The 11,761-nt window shown below is 43.4% G+C and overlaps 1 protein-coding gene across 2 annotated transcripts in view; it reads left to right on the forward strand.

Moving 5' to 3' along the window:
- Positions 1-6,554, forward strand: part of PRKCQ (protein kinase C theta) — a 53,453-nt gene extending 46,899 nt beyond the window's left edge. For both annotated transcript variants that reach the window (XM_021530938.2, XM_021530936.3), the window contains 4 exons: positions 1,813-1,951; positions 4,708-4,896; positions 5,443-5,571; positions 6,194-6,554. In XM_021530938.2, the coding sequence (XP_021386613.2) occupies positions 1,813-1,951; positions 4,708-4,896; positions 5,443-5,571; positions 6,194-6,349 (613 nt within the window). In that variant the 3' untranslated portion in view covers positions 6,350-6,554. The remainder of the gene's footprint in view (positions 1-1,812; positions 1,952-4,707; positions 4,897-5,442; positions 5,572-6,193) is intronic.
- Positions 6,555-11,761: the final 5,207 nt, after the last annotated feature.

Here is an 11,761-nt window from a genome sequence, read left to right on the forward strand (position 1 = left end):
GAGCCAATGAGTTTGAGACTCATCAAAATAATGAAAGCAAACTGTAGGTGATGGGTTTTGTTTTTTTTTGTTTCGCTTCGATCTACCAGATGAATAAAAGCAGTGCTGGCAGCCTGAGATTGATCTCAAAGTTGTAACTAAAATAAGCAATTCCAGCTGGAAATTGTGACAACATGAGTGTCTGCTGCTTGGAAGGCAAATGTCTCAGTTTTCTCTGTATTTCTCTTTGATTGATGACTCCCATTTTGTCTTGGGCCATATTCTTGCAGCAGCGAACAATTGCCCCGTGACAACAATTTAGTGTGTAAATATTGCAATGTCCCCCACCCTGATGGGGACCTGGCCCAAGCAAGACAAGGAGAGAGAGACTGAAGAATCATCTTCCCTGCAATTGGGGGTCATTATCTAGGAGCATCAAGCATTAGAAATTACCTTTTTTTGAGGAAAATTTCTGAAAAAAACCCACATTGTAAAGCAGTTGTCAGCAGGAGGGTGTCCCTGCAGTAGCCTTGTTGTTAGGCTCTGGTCTGAGATGTGGAAAATCACAGATTCACTGAGTGGTTTGGGTTGGACGGAACCCTAAAGATCACCAGCCCCCTCGCCATAGGCAGGGATGCATCCACAGGATCAGGCTCCATCCAACTTGGCCTCTTGGCCAAAATATGTGTAGGCTGTGAATTAGTGTAAAAAAATTACACCCTCAGGTGTGGGTACAAGCAAATGTTTTTGGGTGTTTTGGGAGTCCTGAGAAGGAGCAGTGATTGATAGCAGTGCAGAAATGTGTGTGCTCACAGACCAGGTGACCCAAATTCTACCCACATCCTCACTTAAGTGCAGCATCACTGATCCAAACATTTTACCTTATTATCTCAAATAAAAACAAAATCTTTAGGTAAGATTTAAGAAAATTAACATAGAAAGCATGCCAGCCTTCCTGTCTGCCTTTTCTATTTTACAAGCTTTTGTCTCCTTTCAAAGTTACTTCCCACTTGAGGACCTCTTTGCTCACCACCAATAGTCATGATTCATCAGCTCATTTGCTTTTATTTCCTTCTCTGTGCATTTCTGGTTTCTTCCTCTCTCTGTGCTCTTTGTTTCCCAGAGTAGCTCAGAGCCTGAAAACTCAGTCAGCAGCCTGGCAGCTGAGAGTGAAAGGCTTTGTAAATCCTGGGGTTCAGATGGTGCAGCCCAGCAGTGGTGGGGGTTCTGCTGATGTCAGGGATTATTCTGACCCTCTGCAGGGCTTGTGGGTCCTTACCTCTTGTGACATTTGTAGAAGGAGATCTGGCAGCAGCTTCAGAGAGAATATTGAGATTCCCAGTGAGGATTCTGCTCTCATTCTCCAGGTTGTGTTAGGGCAGGAGCACCAGCTGGCAAAAAGCCCTTCTTAGCTTCACTACTATGCATCCTTGAAGGAAACAGCTTCTAAAAGCTGTTTTGGGTGATATGATCCCTGGAAGTGTTCAAGGCCAAGCTGGATGTGGCTTGGAGCAACCTGGCCTAGTGGGAGGTGTCCCTGCCCAGGGCAGGGGATTGGAACTGGGTGATCTTTAAGGTCCCTCCCAAGTCAAACCATTCTGTAATTCCATGATTCTGTGTCTTCTCCAGCAGATAAATCAGTGCTGCAACAAGAGAAATGTGGAAGAGGGATGCTGAGGCCCAAGAGAGCAGTTCCTCATTTATCCCTCAGCCTTCCTTTGTATTTCCAGCATGTAGGCCCTACAGAGAACAAGTGTAATAAATATAACCTGCTAAAATAACTTGGTGTGCTTTACACTTTGAAGAACGGGATTTTCTTCTCTTCCTCCACAGAGACTTGAAGCTGGACAATGTCCTCCTGGACAATGAGGGGCACATCAAAATTGCTGACTTTGGGATGTGCAAGGAGAACATGTTTGGAGATGCAAAGACAAGCACTTTCTGTGGGACTCCTGACTATATTGCCCCTGAGGTAGGAAAATATTAAATATATAATACCAGTTTAACTCAGTCTAGGTTTTAGTTTTTGAGTTCAAAACGGGAAAGACACAAAGTAGTAAAACTCATCTTCATGTAGTAACATGAATTTGGAATTTTTCAAGAACAAATAATGCCCCTGTGTGGGGCACAGGGAGGTTAGCAAGTGCTGTGGGACAGGAAACACATCTCCAGACAAAACTGCTGTGCATTGCTGGAGGTTGCAAAGAGGAATAACCTGGTTTGGAGCAGTTCCAGGCCAGAAACTGGATTTCAGCATGGCTCGGAGTCTGTGTTGCTGTTTGACATTGCTTATTTTGTGGTTAATTAATTTTTTTTGGTGCAAATGGAACTTAGTTTAAACCAAGAAAAGAATTCTTAATGGAAATTATTTTTGAGCCATGGCAGAAGAAACTCCAAGAGGTCCTACAATTGAGTGACAGACAGCCTGAGGAATAGTGACTGTGCCCTTTCCCTTATTTCTTTCAATTTTTAACCAGACATAAACTTGTTCTTTTCTTTTCTTAGAAAATTTACATGTTTTGAACTAGATCCCTACAGAAAAGAGAAAGTTTCCTTAACCTGATGACTTCACACAATGATAGATCTTACTATGGAGAGGCTTTGACTAATTAGGTGGCCAAAGAAAGCATTTTTTAGCTCAGAGAAAAACATACAAGTCATCCATGCCTCATGTCTGACATCAGTCTGAAATCCATTTATTTACCTTTCAAGATTCCATTTTGTAATTTTAGTGTTTTCATGATGGATATTGGTATTTTCCAAAGAGTTGTCAAAGCCTTTAGGGTTTTTTTCCCCCTCTACTGTAATTCCTTGGTCCTTCACTGTGCACTAAGGGCTCAAGTCTGGCTGAGGTTACACCGCTGCAGGCTCAAGGATCTCTTCAAATCAATTGGATTTCTATTGCCTAAGAATGGGTGTAAGTGCTCTGCAATCAAGCTGCAATTGTCTTTTATTCCACTTCTGTATGCCTTAATATAAGGGTAAATAAAAAGCTATATTTTGCTCCTAAAAAAAATATAGCCAAGTTTTGACCCATTTTCTGTGATTTTATTTTATAGAAAAGAGAAAAACTGAAATAGCTCAGAGTTTTATTTCTACACCATGTTTATTTTAGGGATTCAACGAGTGCATATAAAACATTTTATCTCTAAATTGAAAGCACTTCTGGAGTTTATGGATCATCTCTCCTGCCACAGGCAGGAGCACTGGACTCTGTCAGTATTTCACTGCAGCTGCTGCCACTGTAATTTGTTACAGACCCACCACCTTAGCCACAGCCATGCAAATAAGGGAGGTTTGGGTCAGTAAACAAGCAATTATTTTTTCATTTCAAAAAATACCTGACAAGTAAAAAACAGCCTGAAATGAAATTACTGAGTTTATTTTTGTCCCAGAGAATTTAAAACAAAATAAACCTTTATTTTCTGACTGCCATAAAAGCACTTCAATTTCAATTTTGAGATACTTTAGACTTTTAAAGATAAAGCCTTATAAAAATAATTTCTTTTTTCAGAAGGAAAGGTTGGGATGATTTTGTTTGTAAGTGATCCAGAAAAAATATATTAAGGGGTCTTGCTGATTTTTTTTTCTTTTGGCTCTGAGTGGAACTCATTCTATATATTACAACATATATTCAAATATCTTTTTTGTACTTTTGGCATCTCTTCTTCTGGAGAGGGATGTAGTATAGAGCATCTCATTGCAATGAAAATGTGGGCTCAAGAGTAAAGATTGTGCCTCAAAATTAAATTTTTCCCTCTAAAATTCTGATAAGAATCCTATACACCACAGTCATCATGTGAACCTTTAGGTATCTCCAATGTAAAAATCTATGTATGAGCAAGTTTTTGAGGCTCCTTGAGAACCAAAGGAGACAAACAGGTGTTGTGTTTTACAAGCAGGTTGATATTTATTGGGATGTTTAAAACTGGGCAAATTCCCTTCCTTGGCTATAAAAGGAGATAGTGATAAGTGGTTCAGCTCTAGATATCTCCACAACAGACATCTAAAGGCAGGTGAGATTAATTTTGCCTCTCCAGAAAGGAAGTTTGAGAACTTGGTGATGGTCCTTTAGGCCCTGGTGAGGTCGTCATTCCAGCTGGATGTCACTTTATAGGTGACACTGAAAGGTACAAACCAAGGGACTGACTGAGGACAAATTTCCATTCCTCCATCTAAAACCCAGTTGGTCTCAAGAGGACACATCAGCAACCCATTTCATGTTTTTCCTGGGGAAGATTTTCCTGAGGTAAAGACATTTTAAGTGACTGATAGTCCTAAACTACCTTGATGCTGCCACATTTGGAATTTTAAAACTCAGCTTGTATCACTGGAGTCAATCCCAAGATGCTGATATCTGACCATTTGTCTTCTTGGACTTCACAAGCCTGATCTGAACCCTTGGAGAGCAGGCTAAACATGACTTGTCTCATCTCTTATAGTTGAGATCTCTGGTAGCCAAGGATTTGTTCAAGTCACGTAAGAATTACATGCAGCCTGTTTTCTGTAGTGCCAGGGACTGTTTTGGCACCCAGGTGTGGCTGTGCCTCGTTGCTCCAGGAGCCACATGCCCTGCCCCACTGGCAGATTTCTGGCTCCTGCTGCAGGCAGGGGGAAGCACCTCTGATAGAACCAGCTGTTGCAAGGCCACAGTCTGGCCACCCTCCTGAAGTTGAAAAACTCATATCAGACATTTTACTCCTGCCTTTGTGGCTTCTTTCTGGGCAGATATTGCTGGGGCAGAAGTACAACACCTCTGTTGACTGGTGGTCCTTTGGTGTCCTCCTGTATGAGATGCTCATTGGGCAATCCCCTTTCCATGGCCAAGATGAGGAGGAGCTTTTCCAGTCCATCCGTATGGATAACCCCTTCTACCCTCGCTGGTTGGACAAGGATGCAAAGGACATTTTGGTGAAGGTAAGAATCAGCACCTATCAAATCAATGTCTTTCTGCCAGAATTACTGTCTTCAATTTGTTTCTCTTCAGCTGTTGTAGAGAGGAACAGATGTAGTTTAGTCACTGTCTTTCCTGTGAGCATCAAACCACACATCTCCCATAAGGAACTTGTATATCTTCTTTCTCCTGATTCATGATGGTGGCTCCTCACAGACACCAGCAGAGATCAGTTTCTTTGCAGAGCAGTCCTTAAGGTGCAAGGCTTGTTAACTCCTGGAAAAAATACTTCAAACTAAGTGTTACATCAGATTGAGATGCTGAACATCTCTTTTTGGGGCACATGCTGCCATCTTTCTGTCCAAACAGCCATTACTTCTGTCAGGATTAGAGGTAGTAATCATTTTAATACCAATCAGTAAACTTCCTTGTTTAGGAAAAAAAATATTCCAACATTTTCTCCATTATGGCCTCTTCTAATTGCACTGACTATGGATAATTACATGTTCCAACCTGCCTTATGACTGTATTATCATCAGAGAATTTAACCTATGGGATCAACATTCCAGCTTTTTGTAAGAGAACCTGAGAGGAGACTGGGAGCGAGAGGGAACATCCGCCAGCACGCCTTTTTCCAGGAAATCAACTGGGAAGCTTTAGAAGAGAGAAGAATGGAGCCTCCTTTCAAACCAAGAGTGGTAAGGATGGATCTTCTTTCAGTTCCACCCATCTCAGGTCTTCTAAACTGTGCATTTCTACTGGGTGCCTGACCTGATCCTCACAATATTGCTTCGTGGTGGCTGCAAGCCCAGGTCTGGCACACCCACACCTGAGAAATCATAAATTACTCATTGTTTCCTCAGTTACTGCAGCAGGGTAACACCTTCCCTTCAGCACAGAACTGCAGCCCATTCTGAAGGCATTATCTTTCATTGCACTGCAGAAGATAAAACAGTTCAGAAACCAATTGTTTGGCTACATCAGAATAATTATTAAAGCCCTGTTAATATTATTATTATTATTATTATTATTAATAATAATAATAATAATAATAATAATAATAATAATAATAATAGTAGTAGTAGAACTTAACTGTTACACAATTGGTGACTTCAGTCTGCCACGTTACAATGCTGTAACCTCCCTGTCTGGCAGATTTCCTGGATCACAGGCTCAGCGCCTCCTTTATAATATTTATATTTACTGGCTCCCAACTGAAGGTTGAACTGAACCCATAGGAAGCAGCCTGATAGGATCAGTACCATGGTAATAAAGATCTGATTAGTGGTTTGACATAATTTTTTTTTCCTTTTCTTGAAGAAATCTCCAAGTGACTGTAGCAACTTCGACAAGGAATTCCTAAATGAAAAACCCAGACTGTCCTGTGCTGACAGAGCACTGATTAACAGCATGGACCAAAATATGTTCAGCAACTTCTCTTTTGTGAACCCTAAAATGGAGAAAATATTTTCCTGAGATCTGCCTTACTGAAGGAATTCTCTGTAATGATTTGAGTAGCACTTTGTCAACTGAAGACTGTGCATGGTTGTTTTTATCAAGAACCCTCCAGAAAGAAAGCACCTCAGTGAAAGTTTGTACCATCCCTGGAGGCTTCTGGCTTTTTCCAGTCCATAGCAGATGCCAGCCCACTCTTCATTGATGATAAAGTTTCTTTGTGGTATCTTTTGGTCTCTCTTCTCTCTCTTCCCAATGTTCTTGAAGTTGAAAACATCTGAAAATGAAGAGATGCCAAAACCTGTTCCCCAGTATTTGTGCACAGAGCCAACAGGTTTCTCTGTAAGGAAAAATAGGTATATTTGAGCTTCTGGTGATGTCAGTGCCCATTTCAGCAACTCTGACCCAGACCTACCTTCTTCTGAAGGAAAAGTGGTTTGCTCAAGGCCTGAGGGTGTCAGGGAAGACTCAGGTTGGATGCTTTGGTAACCTCCACTTGTAGATGTGCAGAACTGCCAAAGTGTGCACAGCTTTGAAGAAGAAATTTACTCCCTACTCCCTTTAAAAATGCTGTTCACAGGTGTTAGGACTCAGTTTTTCTTGATGGGACAGAGACTTTTTTCAGGTGCCCATTCCACCCTCGGCACATCTCAATGGATCGTTACCAAAGGGAGTGCCAAGATTGGTACAGAAAACCAGAGGTTTACACTTAGTGCCTGAACGGGAAGGATGGCAAGTTGCAAAATGCTTCAAGAACCCTGTTCTAAAGCTTTAAGTGTGTTCTGACACACCAAACTCAGGACAAGTTCTCAATCAGGCTTTCTGACATTTTAACCTAAAACTACATCAGGAAAATGCAACGTGTTTCCCCAAACCATTGTTTAAACATTGTAAAAGTGGCCTTCCAGTCACAGAATTGGGGTGATTCACTTGAAAGGTACTAACTGGTCTTGCAAAGGCTGATTTACTTTCTGTTTCTCTAAATGATGTCCCAGCTCTTGGGCACAGGTCAGCGAGCTGCACACGATGGTCACAGGGCAGGAGGCACATCAGGTGAGGGTGTGTTTTGCTGTGTGCTCTGTCCCTTTGCAGTCTGTGGGAATGTGGGTGGGTTTAAAAAAAAAATACTTTCTCTGATCCTTTCATCATGGGATTCTTTTAAATAAAGGTGCACTGTTTCTGAGGTTGGAGATTTGTGAAACCACCCAGTTACTGCTTGTCACTGAGATACTCGTGCAAAGCTGGGTCAAAATCGAGTCAGAGCCTAAAAAGAAGATTTTGTAAAAATTTAGGCTTAGGCAGTCACTCAAGCTGGTGTTGGGATCTGTCTGAAGAATGTAAATTTGGAGTTTTGTTGCATCAGCCTCCTGTCCATGGAGAAGAAAAGCTCTAGCAGGTGAGTTATCCCAAAATCAGGTTCCCTTCAAATGTGCCTTCCTGGTTCTGCTGGGCCAGGCTGTCAATTTGGACCTCCCAACAGGATGGATGCAGCCTTGCAGGCAGTGCTGGGATATCACTGGCAGTGACTGCAGGCACAGAATCCAGCAGGAGCAAGGGCTGAAGTGCCTGAAGTCAAGAAGAAGAGCTGAGGAAGGTTTCAGTGCAGTGACTCTGATGAAATCTTTGTTTGTGCTGTATGAAATGCAGGAGGGGGCAGCTGTGCTCGCAGTTTGTGGAGCTGGTCATCGTGTTTAATTAGAATGGTTAACATTAATTTTTTTAAAGGCCAGTGCTGTTTGTACAGTTTAATAAAATGTTGTGTATAATTGGGAAATGGGCATTGAAGTGATTTAATAGGTACAAAGAACAGGGATGCTTAGAAAGCTATTAAAATGGCTCTGTGATGTCTGGGGAACATTCTCCAGGGAATTTTGACCCGTAAATACACAGCAGCAGCAAGCACTTGAACAACTACTACTCCACAGGGCAATATCTAAACCAAGGATTTGCTGCTGTGCAAAGGTACCCAGGAAGAGAGTGAAATGTTCCTTTTTACTACCAGAAGCTGACACAGCTCTGAATGGGGTCTGGTATCACAGAGGGGTTGCAGAGGAGATGTGCAAAAGTTTTTATTAAAAGAGAGTGAATTAGGACATCTTCCTTTGACACCCAAATGAGGGTCAGTCAAAGTCCTGTGAGGGCCTGAGTGTGTCCATGACTCTGATGGAGCCTGGCCAGCCTGGTCCAGACTAGAGACTGCATTTCTAAGCATTTGAAGTCTGGCAGTGTCCCTGGAGGACTGCTAGGGACGTTCTCTCTGCTGCAGCACAGCAGTTTGGTCTTGACACCAATGCAGGGACAACCCAAGAGCATAGACTAAGGAAGGAGGGTGCTGGTTCACCTCTTGTGGTTAAGTCACTGAAGATAAACAGGTTTTAACACCTCTCCGATCAGGAGGAGGGCTCTCTGCACTCCAGTGACGTTCCCCCCCTTGCACAGCCTCTAAAATATCTTAGGCTAGTTCAGAGGTAAGCAGGCTGTGGGGGGAAGAATATTAGGAGATGGCAAAGATTTCTAAAAGAGGCTCTTACCCCAATATATGTTGGTGCATCTCTCTATTCTGTGATGTCCATGTGGAGAACGGGGCAAAAGAGGACGAACAGGGAATGTCAGGGGTCTGTACTGACTTTGGACGGGGTGGGCTTCTCTGGCTCTCTGCCAACCTCGTTGGGGCAGGATGGAGGGGTCCAGGGATATTTTGATTAGAGTTACAAGGTCTTGGGGAAGGGGAAATAGAGTGCCCATGAGCTCACTGTAACACTCCAGCTGTGGTCCCACAGAACCACAAGCACGACTTGTGAAGGAACTCGTTGAGTAACTGCTAGAGCAGGCTCAGCATTAGGATTAGTGTGAAGCTTTTGATGCCAACCACAAGAAGAAGCACTCGCTTCTCTCTGCCAGGCACCTTCAGCTTGAAAACCCAATAAACCCATTGAGGATGGGGGCAGGTGGGTAGGAGCCACCACAAACGTGCTGGCTGCGTGTCCCAGCTGTGCCTGTGGGGCGTGAAGGGTGACGTGGGAAGCAGCAAATGCTTTCCTGTGGTGACAGTGATTGAGAGATATCAGCCAGGGAGGGCTGAGAGCCAAACACCCACGCAGAAATGAGCAGGAGCCCAGGTACCCACAGAGATGCTCCTTTGTCTTAGCTGAACCTGGCATCTCCATTTCTTTTTTATTTCTCTTTCTTTCTCTCCCCTCCTCCATAAAATATTCATTTTATGGCAGAGTAGATGGGACTTGAGAGGTTTGGTTATTTGCTTGCTGAAGGCTCAGTCCTGTTCTGGAGCCCTGTGGGATCACAGCATTACTGCAGGACCATGGCAACAGCAAACATCAGGGTCTGACCTCCAGCACCACCTGCTTCAACTCAAGTTTTGGGAGTCCCCAACACCCAAGTGCTCCTTTCTGAGTCTTGCTGCCTCACCTGATGGATGTATGAATTCCTACTTGCTGGCATCCACCAAATCAGGATGAGTGGGAGTCACCTGTAAATGACAGCCTTGATTTCAGCACTCCTGCAAAGACTTCCAAGAGGAGGTGAGCTGGTCTCACAGCTCCTCAGCATTCAGAAGAGAAAACCAAGCTCTGTCCTGCACCCCACCATGCTCTTTGCAGCCTGTGCTGAAAAGAAAGATGACTTTGCCCAGTTGTTACAAGACACTCTTGCAGTTTAGAGGTGTCACCAAAAGTCCCTGTGTGACAACACAACTCCAAAGAGTGGGTCCTGGCAGTTGAAATGCTCCTCCCTTTGTAATTGCATTTGTACCTTAGACATGTAAACCCACATTAGAGATCCCAGCTGGGACCTTACCAGCTCCCTCACTCCAGGGATGCCACATTACCTGCAGCCACCAGATCATCTTGAGTGTGCGGCTCAAAGAGTGTCTTGTGGTGTGAAGCCAGCAGAGGTTTCAGTGCAGAACTTAGGAAGCTTTTCTACCTTCCTTATTTACACAGGAATTTTATCTCTGGTACCTCACAGCACAAGCAGAGCTGGTGAAATACAGGAAGTGTATTTTTAGCTCTTCTGTAAGTGGCTTGGGTGCAGCCCAGTGACTGTACCTGCTGTACTGGGGTCCATTCCGCCGTTGGTAACAGGAACTTTGGAGTCCTTTATCTTCTACATCATCTCAATGTTTATGTACACAAATAATTGAAAAATAGATGAGATGTGAAACAAAGGGAAAAAACAGCATCGAGTTGTGGAAGGTGAAGCGAGTGCAGAAAAGACAAGTAAGGAGGAAAAGAGGGATACAAGTTGGTGTAATGTTATGTAACACTTCCCTTCATCCATTGGTTTCAATTAGAACTCTGCTGTTTTCCTTCAAAGCCATCAGTACCATCCTAGAGTTGCTTTTGTAGCCAAAGCACAGAACTTTTGGATATTTTAGAGGATGGGACAGCCTGGGACCAGAATGGCTCTGATCTGGCTTCCCAGGTAGCACAGAGTTGCCATTCCTGCTCTGACATGTCCCCTAAAAATCCAAATAGTTTTGCTTTGAATATGGATTCAGGTCCCAGTTAAAGTATTTTAATTAGGCTGTCCATAGCAGAGGAATGCAGTTTAACTGCTTGCTTTAGTCAGGTAGCACCCCTGAGACACCTTGGGTTATCCTGGAGGACTTTTGCTAAATATGGGTCTGTCCTACAACCTGTGACTTATCCCACAGCCTTGTTTCCCCCAGATACCCCCAACAGCCACAGACACCTCTCTGTAAGCAGTGGAATCAGGCCTAGAGTTCACCCTCCAGCAGGTACCTGCATTCAACCAGTCAAGTCTTCCAAGAAGAAACATCAAAAATGAGTTATCAACATGTTTTCTGCATTTGCTAAAGAAACTGCAAGAAGGAAATCCTCCATCCTCCTGGTACATGCTCATTCAGGGAGACCAGAGGGGACTGCATTCCCATGTTCAGTGGCAAGCATATTCCCCTCTCCCATGAGAGAGACACCAAGATCAGCAATTATGGTGTCCTTGCTCTTGAAGGGGAGCACTTTTAAGCTAAAAGAAGGTAGGTTTAGATCAGATGTTAAGTTGGGGTTTTTTGGGGTTTTTTTGTTTGGTTTTTTTTTTACTCAGACAATAGTGAGCTCCTGGCACAGGGTGCCCAGAGCAGCTGTGGCTGCCCCTGGATCCCTGGAAGTGTCCAAGGCCAGGTTGGACAGGACTTTGAGCACCCTGGGATAGTGGAAGGCGTCCTTGCCCATGGCAGAGGGTGGAATAAAATGAGCTGTAAGGTTCAATCACAGGAGATAGATCATAGGAGATGCTCAGTCACAATTAAGCTCAAGGGCATCAGCTCTTTCTCATTCTGCATTTTCACATGTTGAATAAAAAAAAAAAAACAAAAACAAAAAAAAAAAAAACAAACAAACAAAAAAAAAAACAACCCTTATTCTCTGTTCCAAAAGTCAACTGGATTCTGCTTGT

The sequence above is a fragment of the Lonchura striata genome, chromosome 5 (genome assembly GCF_046129695.1).
Source record: "Lonchura striata isolate bLonStr1 chromosome 5, bLonStr1.mat, whole genome shotgun sequence".
In the NCBI taxonomy this organism is placed as follows: domain Eukaryota; kingdom Metazoa; phylum Chordata; class Aves; order Passeriformes; family Estrildidae; genus Lonchura; species Lonchura striata.